The sequence below is a fragment of the Myxine glutinosa genome, chromosome 9 (assembly GCF_964187855.1).
Source record: "Myxine glutinosa chromosome 9, kmMyxGlut1.1, whole genome shotgun sequence".
NCBI lineage: Eukaryota > Metazoa > Chordata > Myxini > Myxiniformes > Myxinidae > Myxine > Myxine glutinosa.
This window is the reverse complement of record NC_136269.1, coordinates 50621002-50640379: the sequence shown is the minus strand read 5'-3', so window position 1 is coordinate 50640379 and position 19378 is coordinate 50621002. Positions and strand designations below refer to the sequence as shown.

The window sequence follows — 19378 nt, the reverse complement described above, 5'->3', positions numbered from 1 at the left end:
CATCGCGCTTTCATCTTAAAAGACATTTGATATAAGTTAATATTTTGATATAAGCCTTAGAAAACCAACCCTATATAAGTCAATACCTCCAACGACATTCCTGTCACATATGTATATCTGTCACATATGTCACATATGTATTTGTCACATATGTCACATATGTCATTTAATTTGTCACATATGTATATATGTGTGACATATGTCACATATATATGTATATGACTGCAGTCATTCCTGTCACACATTTTGTCTTTTCCCACTGTGGCAATGTTCTTCAACAGGTGGTCTGCGAACCGCTGGAGGTCCATGTCCAGATTGTTGAGGGTCTGCGAAGCAAGCTTAACATTTACTTTCTTATGTGGCAGGACTACAACACAGAATAGAGTGGAAGGTGACAAAACACACTGTTGGAATTTGGGGAGTAAAGGGAGGGATGAGAGGGAAATGGGAATGATGAAATAGGGTCAGTGATCAAGCTGGACACAAGCTCAAGCAGAACAAATAAGGGGCTGTAATAACAGAAAAGGAAAATGGGGAATAAAATTTTATGAGTAGTGAAATAAATAAATCAAAGGTGGGTGGAGGGAAAGGGAAGACAACACAATAACCTGAAAGAGAAGGTTTGACCTGAGGGTTTGGGAGGGTTAATGAGAGGATAAAATGTCAAGAGTACAGATGGGATTGACCTGAGGGTTTGCGAGTTCTCCAGTAATGAAACCTGAAGATAGGGAGGACAAAGAAGCAATATGAATGAAATCTATTTTGAAATGAGACTCCAGGTGAAAGATTATCGTTGGCAGTGTGGCAGAAGGAGAAAGAAAACAAGTTGAGAGAGGAAAAAAGAACGAGATGTGTTATTTAATGAGCTCATGAATTATCTGAATGAGAATAATGAGCAACAGGCGACTTAAGATTTATTTATTATTTTTTTCATTTTAAATATAATTATTTACTGTTGTTTGTTGTTATTTACTGTTTTTGGGTGCCGGCTTGGGATCCTAGGATCCTGGGTTCGAATCCCGGTCGATCGCTAAATTAACACCAGGGGGGTTGACTCAGCCTGTCATCCTTCCGAGGTCGGCAAATTGAGTACCAGCTTGCTGGGATGAATGATCCCGGTGTGTACCCCGGATTAGAATAGGTACACCATATCCCTGCGCATCGTAAGAGGCAACTAAGGGTTGGCGTCAGGAAGGGCATCCGGCCATAAAAACATTGCCTCAAACAGGGAACCATGATTGTCATGGGGCCCGCAAGGCTAACCCCCGCTCTAGCGGGGAAAATGGCCTTAAAACGATCATTCATTCATTCATTCATTCATATTTACTGTTGTTTCCAGAAGACATCAAGGATAAACAAATATGAATCCTCTTTAAATGGGTGTTCCTGCTTTTGGTGACAAAAGAAGTCAAGGAGTCCGCAAGTACATACAACAACAACAACAACAACAACATGCATTTTAAGGCCATTTTCCCTGCTGGAGCGGGGGTTAGCCTTGCGGTCCCCATGACAATCTTCTCCATTTTGCCCTATTTTCTGCATCTCCCCTTGTTAACCCCCTTACCCGCATTTCTTCTTCCACCATCTTATTCAAGTCTTTCTCGGTCTTCCCTGTCCTCTACTTCCTTCTACATTCATTTCCATCACTCTTCTCAACCAGTCACTTTCATCCTTCCTCAACACATGACCAAACCATCTCAACCTGTTCCTCTTCACAGCATCAATCACAGGCTCTATTCCCATCATCTTTCGCAATTCATCATTTGTCTTCCTCTCTCTCAACGATACACCACACATCCACCGAACCATTCGCATTTCCACCCTTTCCAGCCTTCGTTGCTGCTCTACGTTCATTACCCATGTCTCGCTCCCATAAATCATAACACTTCTCACACATGCAGCATACACCTTTCCCTTCAGCTTCAACGACACTCCCCTCCTCGTCAGCACGCCACTCAGTTCCCGAAACTTCTTCCATGCACATCTCACTCCAGCAACCGTTGCCGAGTCTGGTCCACCTTCTCCATTCAGAACGTCTCCGAGGTAGCAAAATGTTTTCACACCTTCCAGCTTCACGCCGTCTCCAAGATCGAACTCAACATGTCCTCCATCTGCAGCTCCCTCTGTGCACACCTTACATTTGAATGTAGCTGCCAAACTGGTTAATGACCCTCTCAGACCACTACATTTTTGATGAACCCACTCAGCACACATTTTACATTGAATGGAGTTCACTCCGCCACCCTTCCTGCACACAGCACACGGCCAATTCCCAGTTCTTTCCACCTCACCACATGCTTTACTACTTGCCATTACCTTCGTCTTTCCGATATTCACCTTCAGACCTTTTGTCTCCATACATTCCTTCCACTTGTTCATCTTTTCCTTCAGCCCATCCATACTTTCCGCAATCAACACCAGATCATCTGCATACAACAACTCCCACGGTAAACCCTCCTTTATGTTCTGAGCCAGCACCTCCATCACAGCTGGAAATATTAGTGGACTTAGTACCGACCCCTGATGCTCTCCCACCTTCACTTCAAACTCACCACTGTTCCCATCCTTCGTCCTTACAGCTGTGCGCGCTCTTTTGTACATTGCCATCACTACTCTGATCAACCATTCCTCCACTCCTCACTTCCTCAATGCCCATGTCACTACTTCGCGTGGAACCCTATCGAATGCTTTCTCCAGATCAACAAACCCAAGAAACAACTTCTTCCTCTTCTCCATGTACTCCTCCTGCAACTGCCTTACAATAAAAAGCGTGTCTGTCGTTCCTCTTCCTGGCATAAATCCAAACTGCATTTCGTCGATCTTCACTTTCTTCCTTATCCTTCTCTCCAACACCCTTTCCAATACCTTCATTCCATGCTCCAATAACTTTATCGCTCGGTACGAGCCACAGTCCAGAGGGTCACCTTTCCCCTTGTATAGAGGGACGAGGGTACTCAGTTCCCAATACACTGGAATGCGGCCTTCTTTCACCACCAGATTACAGATCTCTGCCATTCTCTTCACACGCCAATTTCCCGCTGCCTTCAACATATCTCCCACAACTCCCGTCGGCCCTCCCGCTTTTCTACTCTTCATTGCTTTTATGGCTTCCTCAACTTAATTCTCCGTTATCTTCTCTGCCGATCCTAAAACTGGGTTACTCTCTATGTTGCCATCACATTCATTCTCTGCATTCAACAGCATTTCCATATATCTCTTCCATCTTCCTTTAATTCCATCTGGGATGAAGGCAAGTACATGAAGGTTGAAAATTGGTACTGGGGTGGGCTTCGCTCCAGCAAATTATAATTTATGGTTCACCTGTGAATAATTACAGCACCTTGCTCTCTGGATCAGATATAACAGAGGTTCTTTTGTTTTCAGGTATTTCAATTTGCTCTACTAACAAGATAAAATTAACACATCTCATTTGTTGGTGTTTTTTTTTCTACTTCCTTGTACATGAGCATGCTCATCGACATTAATGACAATGTTTCTGAAAAGCATGTCAGCTCATGCTAATTAATTTTACTATTATTATGCAAATATAGCTTCTTATTTTAACAGCAATGAAGATGTAATTTAATTTGTCGCTTTGTTATTAATACTTGAAAGATTTGCATTCCTATTCTCCTCAAATTCTCGATTTGCATTCTTACATGGTAGTGCATTCATATTCTCTCCCTCTCCCTCCTTGGTGCACAAGTCGTGATTCCTTGTTTGCAAGCCCGATGGCAAACCTGGCGACTACTTCCTGAGGTTTCAAAGCTCGAAGCAGCTATGGCTCTTTTCGAGGCCTACAGTGCACTTGCCTGCTGCTGTATCCTTACTTTGAGAACTGTTATTTGGATCCTTTTATACATGTATATTAGGATGGTTCTTAAAAATGAAAGTTAGAAAAGTTATGCTCCTAACACTTAAAAAAAAGTTGTATGTACGAAAAAACCTTGTGGTGAAATTTTAAGCCATTTGGCCTAAATTTAGGGGTTGCACACGAAGTTTGTAATTTCACATATTTGGCTCACATAAATGTTTGGAGTTGATTTATTTATTCTCCACCTCTACACTTGTGATTTTGACCATTGCAGTTGACCTATGACCTTGCTATGTACTGCACATTTTGAAGTTGTTTTTAAGTTAATTGAATACAGTACATCTGTACTCTGGTGTATGCAGTTTCTCTCATTGAAGAGTACAATCGTCTCCTGACAGATGATCAGCAAACCCAGTATCTGCTTCAAGTTTTTCTCAACTATCAGTCTCAACTATATTCAGTATCTGCTTCAAGTTATCTGCTTCAAGTTTTCTCCTCAAGTTTTTCTCACCTTCACTCTTTCAATCCTCTTTTCTCCCGCCTCTGGAACAAACTCCCTCACTCTCTTCAATCCCACTTCTCCCTCCAGGTCTTTAAAACAGCTGTTCACCACCATCTCTTATCTTCCCCCATCTAAAACCTTGATCTTTTCTACCCCTGTTAATTCACCCCAGATCCACTTTTCTTTGAAATACCGACTTCTTTGCTTGAAAAGTCCAAGCAGTGTCCATGTGTTTTATATCTCTTTTTCTTGCCTTATGTAGCTAAAACCCACCCTAATGTGTATATATATGTATGTATATATATATATATACACACACAATTATACATGCACAGTCGTGGCCAAAAATATTGGCAACCTTGCACGTTTTTCAAATAACACAATTTTCTCGAAAAATAAGTTGAAATTGACAAAAGTATTTGGTTTCCACGATTCTATATTTCATTGTTAATATTACAGAACCTTTGTTTTTGATTCAGAACTTAATATATCCTTTTAAATCAGTAATGGCATTGATGAAATTATTGACACCCTTGACTTAATATTTGGTGGCACAGCCTTTGGACAAAATAACTGCAGTAAAACGCTTCCTATAGCCATGAATGAGCTTCTTACTCCTCTCTACTGGCAGTTTGGCCCACTCTTCTTTTGCAAACTGTTCCAGTTCTCCCAGATTTGAAGGGTGCCTTCTCCCAACTGCTGTTTTCAGATCTCCCCACAGGTGTTCAATGGGATTTAGATCTGGACTCATTGCTGGCCACTTCAGAACCGTCCAGCGTTTTGTGTTGAACCATTCCTGGGTGCTTTTTGAAGTGTGTTTGCGGTCGTTGTCCTGCTGCAAGACCCATGACCTTCGACAGAGACCCAGCTTTCTTACACTAGATTGAACATTGCGCTCCAAAATGCTTTGGTAATCTCCTGATTTCATGATGCCATGCCCTCATTCATGGCACCCAGTGCCAGAGGCAGCACAGCAACCCCAAAACATCACTGCACCTCCATGTTTGACTGTAGCGAAGGTGTTCTTTTATTTGAAGGCCTCATTTTGTTTTATCTAAACATAGAGATGATGTGCTTTACCAAAAAGCTCTAATTTGGTCTCATCTGTCCACAGGACATTCTCCCAGAAGGATTTTGGTTTGTTCAGGTGTGTTTTGGATAACTCCAGTCAGGCTTTCTTATGTCTCTCTCTCAGCAGTGAGGTCCTCCTAGCTCTCCCACCATAGATCCCCCTTTCATTGATTTGGCAACGGATGGTGCGGTTTGAAACTGTTGTACCTTGTGTCTGAAGGTCAGCTTGAATTGGTTTGGCAGTTGATCAAGGTGCTTTTTCAACCATTCGATCAATCCTTCGCTGCAATCTTCGATCAAGTTTTCTCTTGCGGCCACATCCGGGGAGGTTGGCCCCAGTGCCATGGGCCTTAAACTTGCTGATAATATTTCATACGGTACACACAGGAACATCAAGGTCTCTGGAGATGGACTTGTAGCCTTGAGATTGTCCATGCTTGGCTATAATCCTGTGTCTGACCTACTCAGACAATTCTCTGGTTTTCTTTCTTTTCTCCATGCTCATTGCGGTACACACAGTGACACAAAACAGCAGATGACTCCTTTCCTCAATTCAAACTGGTTGAATGAGTGATTTTTATATCGCAGGCACCTGCAACTCACCACAGGTGAGTTCAATTCCAAAGTAAAGGAGAATCACCTGCTCATAATCTAATTATTTCTAACAACTCCTAAAAGGTGCCAATAATATTGTCCGGGATATTTTAGGATTTCTGTGTGGAATAAGCTAAGATTTAGTAATTTTTCAGCTTTTTTGTTTTGTTACACTGCAAACCAAATAAATTAATTTGTGGATACCATAATATATATTTTTATTTCAACAATTTTCTGGAAGAAATGATGCATTATCTGAAAAAGGTGCGTTTTGGGGCTAGCCTGGCCAAAACTTCTGTGGAACGTTTTGGAGTCCCAGCGGATGTTGTAAGGCAGGCAGGAGGTTTCCTAAGTTCCTCAATAAAATTATGATTTTGAAATTGACTCAATACCGAGCTGCCGGAAGTGAACCGGATGTGAACACATGATGATAATGAGCTGGTTTGATAATATCTCAATGCAATCGTCATTTAACACAGTATTTTATTAAATTATCAATATATGATTGGAATGAAGTTTGGAATTGAGTGAATACAATTACAATTTTTAACAACCTTACAGAACAACTTTACATCTCGATGTAACATCAGCAGTGATTTAAATATTTACCCTGCGCTCGCTAAGCGAAAAACAGGGTTTTGCATTCGGTTGCGTACGTATGGCGTACGTCTCTGCATTTTTAAAATTCTTTTTTTCGGCAACTGTTGGTACGATTGACACGAAATTTTACCATAGGAGCGCCTCCGCCTGTAGAATTTTGTAATGATAATTATGACATCATTGGTCATGTGATACAAGCACCATCTTGGAAAAATCGAAAAACGTGGCACCTCAAAATCTCCCAAAACGCTCCATGGAAAAAATTGATACATGGCTCATTGTCAATTACTCCCCATGGGCAATAAGACATGTTAATGATTATGTCATTGGTGCCTTTGTTATGATGTCATAATTCGATAAGTATAACCCTTCATCCGATCAGTATAAAAAAAAATTTCTCTGTAATTGTTGGTGGCACGAACTTTTGACCATAGGAGTGCCTCCTCCTGTACAATATTTTAATGATGATTATGACATCATAGGTCACGTGTTATAGGTGCCATCTTGGAAAAACGTTGCACCTCTATATCTCCGAAACTGCTCCATGGAAAAAATTGAAACATGGCTCATTGTAAAGAACTCCACATGGGGAATAGGTGTTGTTAACGATGATGTCATTGGTGCCGTAATTATGACGTCATAATTCGACAGGGACAACACTTGGTCTGATCGGTATGAAATTTATCGAACGTGATATATGCAACAATTATATTCCAGAAAATATTTTTTTGATGTGATTGCTCACGTGGTCTGGCAGCCATATTGGATCAAAGACAAAACCGTTCAAAAAACAGACAGTTTGCTTGCACCAAGTTGACTGCGCAGGGTATGTGTTCTATGGACATGACATGTGGTTGTTTATGTCAGCAGTGTTCGTGAAAGTTTATTTTTTATATTAATGCTATTTAATTTGTGATTGGAGTTATGCAGTTTGGAATTGAGTGAATACAATTATGATTTTGAATTTACAACACACGGAACTCCTCCATATCTGAATGTAACATCAGCATGGATTTAAATATTTATGTCACGAGTGTTGGTAAAAGTTTATTTTTGAAATTGATGCTATTTAATTTGTGATTGGAGTTATGCTGTTTTGAATGAAAATAGAGATATTGAGCTCAAGTGAATGACGAAATGACGTGAGGGTTCTACTTTCTAAGCGTGACATTCGCAGATCGCCATATGCAGATTCGCCATTGACTGGGTATAGAACCAATCAAACGGGTACGTTTTTCATGGAAGTCCTTAACGAACCTGCTGTTCATGCTTGATGTTCAACTGCAGGTGTCACAGGAATGTGGAATTTATTGGTTCATGGTTTCCCATTCGCTGTTTCTGCATTTTTGTTTGCTCCCGGCTCCCCACCCGTGCGTAGCACGGGTACCTCGCTAGTATATATATTGTTACTGGCCGGGGTTCGGGCCTACTACGAGGGGGTTAGCCTCCGCTCCCTCCCGAACTTACCGGACCTGCAGCTAATGCACCAATAACTTCGTACTTCGGCAGGTTGCAAACCAGCAACTATGAACGCCAATTGGTCCGTTGCACGATAGCTTACCTGTACCACGTGATGGTCCCAATCGGGGAACATACCAACGTACCTTCCCTCCGGCGGTGTACCACTTTCTTTTGTTCCTGGATGGAAATTTAGACGGCCGAGCAACCGTTGGTACCCGCCGGGCTAATGCTAATTTTGTTACGGCCGATCGCTAACCTGGGTGCGAGCAATGGCGGATCAATGGAGGAAGAGACATTCACGGACAGAGAGAAAGGAAACGTTTAACGATTTGATTTGTTTACAAATATTTACAGTGATGCTTTTCAATAGGAAAGAAAAAAGGATGAGAAGCAGGAACTTAGCTTATCCTACACCTTATTACAATACACCAAATAAACACCATGGGCCCAGCACACATTCACGGGGGAGGGGGAGTGGAAAATAAACGTTGGGAACCTGTTAGTGAAATGGCCACGATGTTACCAGATGCTTCCCCTTGCAACACCTTTAGTTTCGACCTCACCAACGAGCATATGGCCGGTAAACAGCAGTCCCGAACATGAGCAGGTAAAGGTGATCCCAGCATGAACACGAGCAGGTAAAGTTGATCCCAGCACAAACACAAGCAGGCAAAATTTATCCCAGCATGAACAAGAGCAGGTAAAGTCGATTCCCAGCAAGAATATGAGCAGGTAGTCCCAGCAGGAACACGAGCAGGTAGTCCCAGCACAAACAAGGGCAGGCAAGCAGGCATGTGTAGAACGAGTCCAAGTCATGCACACGTGCACTGAGAGGGAGTCCAGCAGAGAGCAAAGAATACGTGCAAATGGAGCAAATTCTAAGGCGTAGAGGATAATGCAGGCAAGTCTTGAGGCCTACAGAATCCAAAGCGAAGGGTGAATCCAAACACTGGTGTATCCAGCAAGGTCCAATGCGAAAGAGTAATGCAGGCACGTACTGAGGCCTGTGAGAGGATCCGACCAAGAAAGGAGCACACGTGTACTGCTGACAGAGTACAAAGCCAGGTGCGAGAATAATGCAGGCACGTGCTAGATGAAAAAGTCCAGGCCCAAGAGAGAGCGTAACACGTGTTGAAGCCTGTGAGCGGGTCCAGTCAAGAGCGGATGCACACGTGCTCAGTGAAACCGGAAAAAAGCTAGAGAATAATGCAGGCACGTGCTAAGTCAACAATGTCCAAGAACCAAGAGATTGCAAAAACGTGTTTAATCACCTTTTGTCTACCCTCACCGAGGATGGGGGTGAGGGAGGGGGGGGGGTGTTGCAGGGTGTCCTGGCTCCCGATTGGTGGCGCCCGTTACTCCGCCCCACAAGCTCCCCCGAAGTTCCTCAGGCCATGATTGGTGGAGTGTCGCTATGATCTTTGGTTTATCTTCTGTCCTTCAAGACTTTAAATCAATTTGTGGATGAAATATTTGTGCATCTGCCTGGTAAATTATTCCTTATGAGAGGAGGACCTGTCTTTCCATTCCCCAACGCTTGACATACTAACCCAAAAGAAGGGGAAATGGCTAGGATAATGCTCTGCTATGAAATAACTATTCTAAGGGACCTGTATGGTGGTTGCCATTACTTTTTAGTGGTTTCCCAAAACCGCAACTATATATATATATATATATATAATATATATATATATATATATATATATATATATATATTTATATATAGACTTCTACACATTTACATATATATATATATACATGTACCACCATACAGGTCCCTTAGAATAGTTATTTCATAGCAGGCCATTATCTTAGTCCCTTCCCCTTATATGGGTTATTATGTCATGCGTTGGGGAAGGGAAAGACTGACCCTCCACTCATAAGGGGATAATTTGCCAGGCAATGCACACAGGCTCAAAGGCACACCATCCAAGCACAGATAAAGGTCTCTTCAAGAGGTTTTGTGGGGCAGTGGAAGCGACACCACCAATCAGGGCCTGAGGAACTTCAGGGGAGCTTGAGGGGGCAGAGTGATGGGCTCCACCAATCGGGAGCTCGGATCCTCGCACAGCAGCCCCACCCTCGCCAGGATAGACAAAAAGGCCTGGCACACGTGTTCTCTCTTTGCCGGTTTCACCGAGAACGTGCCTGCATTACTCTCTTGGCTTTGGACATTGTTCACCTTGTTCACCTTGCACATGCCTGCACATGATTACTCTCTCTCTCTCTCTCTCTCTCTCTCTCTCACTCTCACTCTCACTCTCACTCTCACTCTCACTCTCACTCTCACTCTCACTCTCTCTCTCTCTCTCTCTCTCTCTCTCTCTCTCTCTCTCTCTCTCTCTCTCTCTCTCTCACTCTCACTCTCACTCTCACTCTCACTCTCACTCTCTCTCTCTCTCTCTCTCTCTCACTCTCACTCTCACTCTCACTCTCTCTCTCTCTCTCACTCTCACTCTCACTCTCACTCTCACTCTCTCGGTCTCTCTCTCTCTCTGTCACAACGCACGTGGGTTCTTGGCCGGACGTTCTCACAGGCCTCTGCATGATTATTCTCTCTCTTGGCATTTGGACTTTGTCGGCAGGACACGTGTGCTCCTTTCTTGGTCGGACCCTCTCACAGGCCTCAGTGTGTGCCTGCATTACTCTTCGCCTTTGATTCCATTGGCTGTACACATGTTTTTGGACTCTCTTCGGCCTGGGACATTGTTCACCTTGCCTTGGCACGTGATTCACTTGCTTGGCCAGTTTTATTCTTTCACGTGTGCACGACACTCACTTTACCTTGCACGAGAACATGACGTGCTTACTGCACGGTTTCCTGGCACTCACTCTGCATGGTTCCCGACGCACTCGCACTGCAGGGTTCCCTGGCACTCACTTTGCACGATTGCCTGGCACTCTGCACAGTTCCCTGGCACTCGCTCTGCACGGTTCCCGACGCTTCTCACCTGCTCGTTTTTGTGCTGGGATCGCCATTACCCGCTCGTGCTGCTCTGTGGTGACACCAAGACAAAGGTCGTCGCGAGGAGAAGCATTGGGTAACCTTGTAACCATTTTGCAACAGGTTCCCAACGCTCGTTTTCCCCTCCCTCTTCCCCGTGAATGTGTGGTGGCGCCTTATTGTGTTTATTCTTAGGGATCGTAATAAGGCGTAGAATAAGATAAGTTTCTGCTTCTTGTCCCTTCTTTTCTATCGATAAGTTTCACTGTAAATATTTGTAAATAAATCATATCATCAAACGTTTCCTTTGCCTCTGTCCGTGAATGTATTTTCTTTCATTGGTCCACCATTGTTCGCACCCAGAGTAGCGATCGGCCTGTAACAAAATTAGGATTAGCCCGGCGGGTACCAACGGTTGCTCGGCCGTCTAAATTTCCATCCAGGAACAAAAGAAAGTGGTACATCGCCGGAGGGTACGGTACTCATATATATCTATCTATATATATATGTATATATATATATATATATATATATGTATATATATATATATATATATATATATATATATATATATATATATATATATATATATATATATATATATATATATATATATATGCTTGTTCTCTCACTTTGATACTCATATATATATATATATATATATATATATATTGTTGCGGATATGAGGATTGCATTTTTTTTGATTGTGTTGTATTGTATTGGAAATGGTGATGAACATTGTTTGGATATGGCCCCTCCTGCCTCCAGAGTTGTGTAAAGGTAAAAAGGGCGTCTCGGTAGTTAATTCCATGAAACACCACATTGAAGGACCCGATAAAACCCTTGTTCAGTAGCTTATATCTTATTATGTGTTTTAGAGTAAGGCCTTGTCTTCCATTAGAATGACACTCCATTGCACCGAATCAATTAAGAATAGCTCCCCTTCAATAATTCCATTTCCCAGCCAAACTCTCCATCTGTGGGTAAAGCAGTTCACAAGTGTGGGGTGCACGCCCTCTCAATTCGCTGCTGTAGTGAATATGTGCTCCGTGCTCTGTTTGAACAGGAGGGGCGTGGTCGCCCGGGAGAGGCAAGCCCAGGGCGCGCCACGAAGGGCGGGGCTGTTCAGCCCCATGCCCAAATAAGGAGACAAGCCCATGGGATTACCATACAAGGTCACGAAACAGAGCACGGGGGAGGAAGGCAGTACCGAAACCGAAGAGGGCATGCCAGTGCCGCACTGGAGAGAAGTGAGAGGAAGGGAATACGAGTGAGCTGCGTGGAGAGGTACACGAAAAAAGAAAGGGTCCAAGAGAAAGCAGAGGAACTTTTACGAACGACTTGCAAAGAGATACGGCAGATGAGTCCAGCCCCGTTTCAACCAGCCGCGTGAAGCCCTGACGGGGCAGCGAGTGACCCTGCCGGCGTGCGCTGTAAAAACGGAATACAAGGAGCTGCCGGCTTCCCGCCCGGAGTGGACCTGCTCGCTGTGCCCTGTGATCCCACCTGCTCATCCTTTCCAGCCATTCCTGCCTGCAAGTTCCCCATTTGCATACGTGAGTTTGTTTTGTTCGTGCTGTCCTGGGTAGTAACTAAGTCTGTATAAGCTAGTATTTTCCCTGTGTCTCTAAAAGCTTCTGTATATTATTTTATTATCTTTCCTTCTCCTTGGTTATTTTGAGCCTGTAAATAGTAAATAAATTTAGTAGTATTTTCAACCCTTTTCTCGTCTTCTTATTCCTTTTCTTCACATTCGTCGTCTTAGTCTTTTCCACATTGAGTATCCGTGGTGCGATACGGCCAACGTTTGGGTGAATCGGGTTTAGTCGGGGAACAACTGTTCGGTCGCGGAGCCTCCGCTCGGCAAATATAACATCCTTAACCGCGTACCGTAACAATATATATATATATGGAAAGACAGACCCTCCACTCCTAAGGGGATAATTTGCCAGGCAATGCAAAATTTTGCCTGCCTGCAGGTCTGCAGGATCTACAGGTCTATAAATTTTTATAATACGTGCAGATAATTTGCCTGCCGAAACGGGATGATGCTGAGGACCTCGGCTGAGGACACGGTCAGTGCGGCACACTTGTGACCAGGTGTGTTTTGAACTTATGTTTGTGCTGGTGCTACCAGTGACTTCCAGGAAAGACTGGGTGGCGACCAGGAATAGGCTGGTGACGCTGGAGAGACAGCATCGGGGGCAGGTGGCCTTGTAAACCATTTTGCCAAGCTGCATGGTTTGGATTGTGTGGCACCCATAATTTACAGTGTTGGTTAAAAATAGAGAACACCCCAAGGGCTCTCTGAGAGGTGGGGCGGAAGATGGGCCCAAACGGACAGATAAAACGGATAAAGACCCCTATACTGATGTTGACAAACGAGAACGGATTGTGGATGCAAGTCTGGTAAGGTGTCAGTGTGACGTGAGTTCGGATCCATCAGAGGGTTGAGGATCCATCAGGCCAGGAAAGGGTGTGGGAGTGATCGTGTGGGAGATGTATGTCTATGGGGTGATGGTGTGCATGTGGAGGCAGGGCAGGTTCGAGAGAAGTGTGGGTGTGGACGTGAGTTTGAGTCGGTGAGAGGATTGCATGTCCATCAGAGCCGAATAGGGTGTTGTGCGTAAGATGGGTGAGGAGGAGGTACAGCAACGCAGTGCCTTTGAAATGGGGACACGTAAGACGGCCGGGAGAAACAGCCAGGTAGCAAGCCACAGTGTTGTATGTCCTGGGGTTGTACTTCAGCAGGGAAAGGATGTGAGGAGGAGAGTGAAATGGCCAGGTATGGGAGAAAGGGAAGTATGGGAGAGAATGGATGGAGTGATGTGTGGGGCGCTTCATAGGTTGAAAGGAAGGGTGGAAGATAGATTGAGAAAGATGAATGAGATTGTGTTTGAGTATGCATGTGTCACGTTTGGACTGAAAAAGTGTGTCGAGAGGGGTGAGAAGGAGGCATGTTTGAGCAGGAGGCAGAGGGAGATCCATGAGTTGAGAATGGAGTTGAGGAGTTTGAATGGAAGAGGGCAGTGGAAGGGGAGAGGAATGGGCTTGAGGTGTTGACGAAGCAGGAGAGGATGAGGTTGGTGAAGTTGAAGAGAGTGGAAAGGATGAAGAGGCGAAGAAAGGAGAGGCAGAGGAAGAGAAAGAGGTTCTTTGAGAAGCCTTTTCAGTTTATGAAGGATCTATTGAACCCTGGTGTTGGGCTAGCGGCTAGGGTGCCGGCTTAGGATCCTAGGATCCTGGGTTTGAATCCCGGTCGATCGCTGAATTAACGCCAGGGGGGTTGACTCAGCCTGTCATCCTTCCGAGGTCGGCTAATTGAGTACCAGTTCACTGGTAATTCCCTGTTTGTCGTTAAAGGTGGCAAAAAGGGTTGGCGTCAGGAAGGGCATCCGGCCGTAAAACATTGCTTCAAAAAGGGGACCAAAAAAACAACAACAACCACGGTTCCCGAAAAAGGCCAACCCCCGCTTTGCGGGGAAAAATGGCCTCTAAAGGTGGTTTTTTTTTTGTTTTTTATTGGAGCCGTCTCGAGGTGGTGTACTGAAGGTACCAAAGGAAGAGTTGGAAGGTCACCTGCGTGTCACGTATGCAGACACAAGGAGGAACGAAGTGGTGGAGGACATCGAAGGATTGGTGAGACCGACAGAGCCAGGTGTTCCATTTGATTTGTCAGAGCCAAAGATGTCTGAGATTGAGGCAGTTTTGAGGAAGGCACGGGCGGCATCGGCTCCAGGACCAAGTGGAGTGCCATACAAGGTGTTTAAGAGTTGTGAAGGCATCAGGCAGTATCTGTGGAAGGCTCTGAAGGTGGTATGGAGGCAAGGAGTGGTGCCCAGTCAATGGACTAGGGTGGAAGGAGTTTATATTCCAAAGCAGGAGGAGGCTGTGACACTGGAGCAGTTTAGACCAATATCATTGATCGATGTAGATGGGAAGATATTGATGAGTGTCTTTGCGGCATGGCTCTCAGGCTTCATCAGAGGGAATGGTTTTGTGGATGGTCTGTGCAGAAGGCAGGAATACCAGGATCACCAGGATGCATTGAACACTCGGCAATGGTCTGGCAAGTGTTACAGGAGGCAAAGGAAGGATGTGGCGGTGGTATGGCTGGATTTGGAGAATGCATATGGGTCAGTGCCGCATGCCTTGATCAGATATGCCATGGATTTCTTTTGGGTACCACGGAGATTTAGGGATTTTTTAATGGCATATTATGATCAGTTTTGGATGCGGTTTGCGACACAGTCCTATGTAACAGAGTGGCAGAAGTTGGAAGTGGGGGTCCCGATGGGATGTACCATCTCCCCTATTTTGTTTGTGCTGGTTATGGAGTTGTTGATACGTGCGGTGAGTGGACATGGGAAAGAAGTGGAGCTAGCCCCTGGTCAGAGGTTGCCAGCAATGTTTGCTTTCATGGATGACCTGACAGTTGTCCAACAGTCCGCTGATGCAGCAGTAGAGGTACTGGGACGACTGGAAAGGTTGATGCGGTGGGCAAGAATGGGATTTAAAGCAAGAAAGTCGAGGAGTGTGGTAGTGAGACGAGGAGTGGTGGATAACATGCACAGGTTTGAGCTGGGAGGGGAGGTGGTTCCATCATTGGTAGAGGCCCCTGTGAAGAGTTTGGGAAGATGGTATACAATGGAGTTGAATGATGTGGGAAGAGTGAAGGAGGTGCATGTTCAGTCGCATTGGCAGCAGGACAATACAGGTGGCGACATGATCAGGTGCTGGCGGTGGTGGTGCAGATGGTGCAACAAGAGGTGCTGAGGTCGAGAGAAAGAAGATTGGCGAAGGAGACTGATGGGGGAGAGGTGTGGTTTGTCAAAGAGGGCCAAGTGGTAAGAGGTGGAAAGAGGAGGAGGTGGAAAGCAAGAGGGCTGTCAGATGCTTGTGATTGGCAGGTGGTGGCAGACCTAAAGCCACAATTGGTGTTCCCAGAGGAGATCTGTGTGACAAGGTTGCGGCCTGACATTGTCATTTGGTCAGGTGCAACAAGACAGGTCATCTTAGGGGAATTGTCGGTACCTTGGGAAGAGAATATGGAGGAGGTGCACGAGAGGAAGAGAGGACAGTACAGTGAGCTGGAGGCAGAGTGCCGGGAGAAGGGTTGGCGAGTTTCGTGTCAGCCATTTGAGGTGGGGTGCAGAGGGTATATTGGCAATTCCTTTTTGCATTTCTTGCTAGGCTCGGAGTGTGTGGGACAGAAAGAAGGAGGATGTGTGACAAGGTGGCCCAGGTTGCCTTGAAAGGCTCATTTTGGATATGGAGGAAGTTTATGGAGGCACGTCGTACGGTGTAGGTTGGGTGTGTGTTTTTTGTTACTATTATTATTTCTTATTTTGTGTATATGAGTGAGTGGGTGAGGGTGTGTTTTTTGCATGAATTAATTTTTGCATGCGTGTGTGTTTTTGTATGTTGAGTGGTGTATGCTGTAAGGGTAGGTGGTTGATTGGTTGGTGTTGTGTATGGGTGTGTATATGTGTGTATGAATGATCTGGTGTGTTTTGTTGGTGAGTGGTGAAGGGTATAAAGGTGGGTGTTTGAGTGTGCCACCGTGTTTGTTTGGTGCTGTGGATTCTGTGGAGGTGTTGTTGTTGTTGTAGTCTGCGTTCGCACTGGCTGGGGGTGGGGGTATGTACGAATCCAGGTGTAGTTGCTGCATGTGGATGTGTATATGCCCCTGCTGGCCCACCTTAGCTGACCGTATCGAGGTTGAAGGGTGAACGCTCATCATCAGCTCTTGGTGAACGTCATCTCGGGATATGCTCCGCAGGTTGGTCGGAGCGATGAAGAGAAGGATAAGTTCTGGTGTGCGATAGAGAAGCTGATGGAAAACGTGAAAGATGAGGAAGTTGTTGTGGTAGGAGGAGACCTAAATGGACATGTGGGAAGGAGTATGGATGGTTTTGACGGAGTTCATGGGGGTTACGGATATGGTGTGAGAAATGGAGAAGGTGAAAGGATTTTGGAGCTTGCTGATGGAGCTGATTTGTTGATTTGTAATACTCAGTTCCAGAAAGAGGATAATAAGCTTGTTACATACACGTCAGGTGGGTCGACGACAACCGTTGACTACCTGATGGTGCGAAGGCGAGATAGGGGGCACCTCCGAGACGCAAAGGTGATGCCGGGGGAGGAGGCTGTTTCACAGCACCACTTGGTTGTCTGCGACGTAAGGGTGAAAGGTGCGAGGAGAGCTCGGCGGGTGAAGTACCAACCGAGAATGAAGGTGTGGAGGTTGAAAGAGGGGACAGTAAGGGAGGCATTAAAAGAGAGGCTGAGTAGGGTCGAGGATGATGTGGTTGAGCTTGAAAGTGGTTGGATGTCAATGAAAGCTAGTCTGTTGGGAGCCGTTGGTGAGGTATGTGGATGGACAAAAGGACCACCGAGGCACTCGGAAACATGGTGGTGGGATGATGAAGTTGGAAAGAGGATTGACGAGAAGAGGAAGAAGTTCAAGGAGTGGCAGAAGGCGAAGGGTACGGGAGCAGAAACAGCAGAGCATGAAAGTTATAAGGCAGCCAGGAAGACTGCAAAGAAAGAGGTAGCAAAGGCGCAGGAGGCATGTAGGAAAATGTTCGGAGAACGCTTGGATTCGGAAGAGGGTCAGAGAGCGGTATTCAGGATTGCAAAGCAGATAGCGAAAGAGAGGTGTGATGTGATGGGGGCGAGCTGCTTGAAGGATGAAGTGGGACAAATCGTTGTCGACCCAGATGGAATTAAAGGAAGATGGAAAAGATATATGGAAATGCTGTTGAATACAGAGAATGAATGGGATGGCAACATAGAGAGTAACCCAGTTTTGGGACCGGCGGAGAGGATGGCTGAGGGGGAGGTTGAGGAAGCGATGGAGGCAATGGGGGGTGGAGAGGCGGGAGGGCCGGCGGGAGTTGTGGGAGATGTGTTGAGGGCGGCAGGGGGTTGGGGTGTGGGGAGGGTGACAGAGATCTGTGGTCTGGTGGTGGGGGAAGGCCGCATTCCGGTGGATTGGGGGCTGAGTACCCTCGTCCCTCTGTGCGGGGGGAGGGGTGACCCTCTGGAGTGTGGCTCGTACCGAGCGATGGGGTTGTTGGAGCATGGAATGAGGGTGTTGGGGGGGGGGTGTTGGAGAGGAGGGTGGGGAGGGGGGTGAGGATCGACGAAATGCAGTTTGGATTTGTGCCAGGGAGAGGAACGACAGACACGCTTTTCATTGTGGGGCGGTTGCGGGGGAGGTGCATGGAGAGGAGGAAGAGGTTGTTTCTTGGGTTTGTTGATCTGGAGAGGGCATTCGATCGGGTTCCACGCAAAGTATTGACGTGGGCATTGGGGGGGTTGGGAGTGGAGGAATGGTTGATCGGAGTGGTGATGGCAGTGTACAGGAGAGCGTGCGCAGCTGTGGGGACGAGGGACGGGAGCAGTGGTGAGTTTGGGGTGGGGGTGCATCAGAGGTCGGTGCTAGGTCCACTACTGTTTGTGGCTGTGGTGGGGGTGCTGGCTCGGAGCGTAGGGGAGGGTTTACCGTGGGAGTTGTTGTATGCAGATGGTCTGGTGTTGATTGCGGAGGGTATGGATGGACTGAAGGAAGGGATGAACATGTGGAGGGAATGTGTGGAGACAAAGGGTCTGAAGGTGAATGTCGGAGGGACGGGGGTGATGGCAAGTGGTGAAGCATGTGGTGGGGTGGAGGGAGCTGGAGGGTGGCCCTGTGCTGTGTGTGGGGGGGTGGGGGGGTGTCGGAGTGAACTCCATTCAGTGTACAATGTGCGCTGAGTGGGTTCATCAAAAATGTAGTGGTCTGAGAGGGTCATTAACCAGTGTGGCAGCTACATTAAAATGTAAGGTGTGCACAGAGGGAGCTGCAGATGGAGGAAATGTTGAGTTGGATCTTGGAGACGGTGTGAAGCTGGAAGGTGTGAAAACATTTTGCTACCTCGGAGACATGCTGAATGGAGAGGGTGGATCAGACTCGGCAACGGTTGCTCGAGTGAGATGTGCATGGAAGAAGTTTCGGGAATTGAGTGGCGTGCTGATGATGAGGGGAGTGTCGTTGAAGCTGAAGGGAAAGGTGTTTGCTGCATGTGTGAGAAGTGTTATGATTTATGGGAGCGAGACATGGGTAATGAACGTAGAGCAGCAACGAAGGTTGGAAAGGGTGGAAATGCGAATGGTTCGACGGATGTGCGGAGTATCGTTGAGAGAGAGGAAGACAAATGATGAATTGCGAAAGATGATGGGAATAGAGCCTGTGATTGATGCTGTGAAGAGGAACAGGTTGAGATGGTTTGGTCATGTGTTGAGGAAGGATGAAAGTGACTGGTTGAGAAGAGTGATGGAAATGAATGTAGAAGGAAGTAGAAGACGGGGAAGACCGAGAAAGACTTGGCTAAAGATGGTGGAAGAA

At 45.9% G+C, this 19378-nt stretch overlaps 1 protein-coding gene across 4 annotated transcripts in view; it reads left to right on the top strand.

Moving 5' to 3' along the window:
- Nucleotides 1–19378, top strand: part of LOC137435403 (RAB11-binding protein RELCH homolog) — a 228606-nt gene that overhangs the window by 183738 nt on the left and 25490 nt on the right. For all 4 annotated transcript variants that reach the window (XM_078784344.1, XM_068129167.2, XM_068129168.2 and 1 more), the window contains exon 24: nucleotides 3707–3820. In XM_078784344.1, the coding sequence (XP_078640470.1) occupies nucleotides 3707–3820 (114 nt within the window). The remainder of the gene's footprint in view (nucleotides 1–3706; nucleotides 3821–19378) is intronic.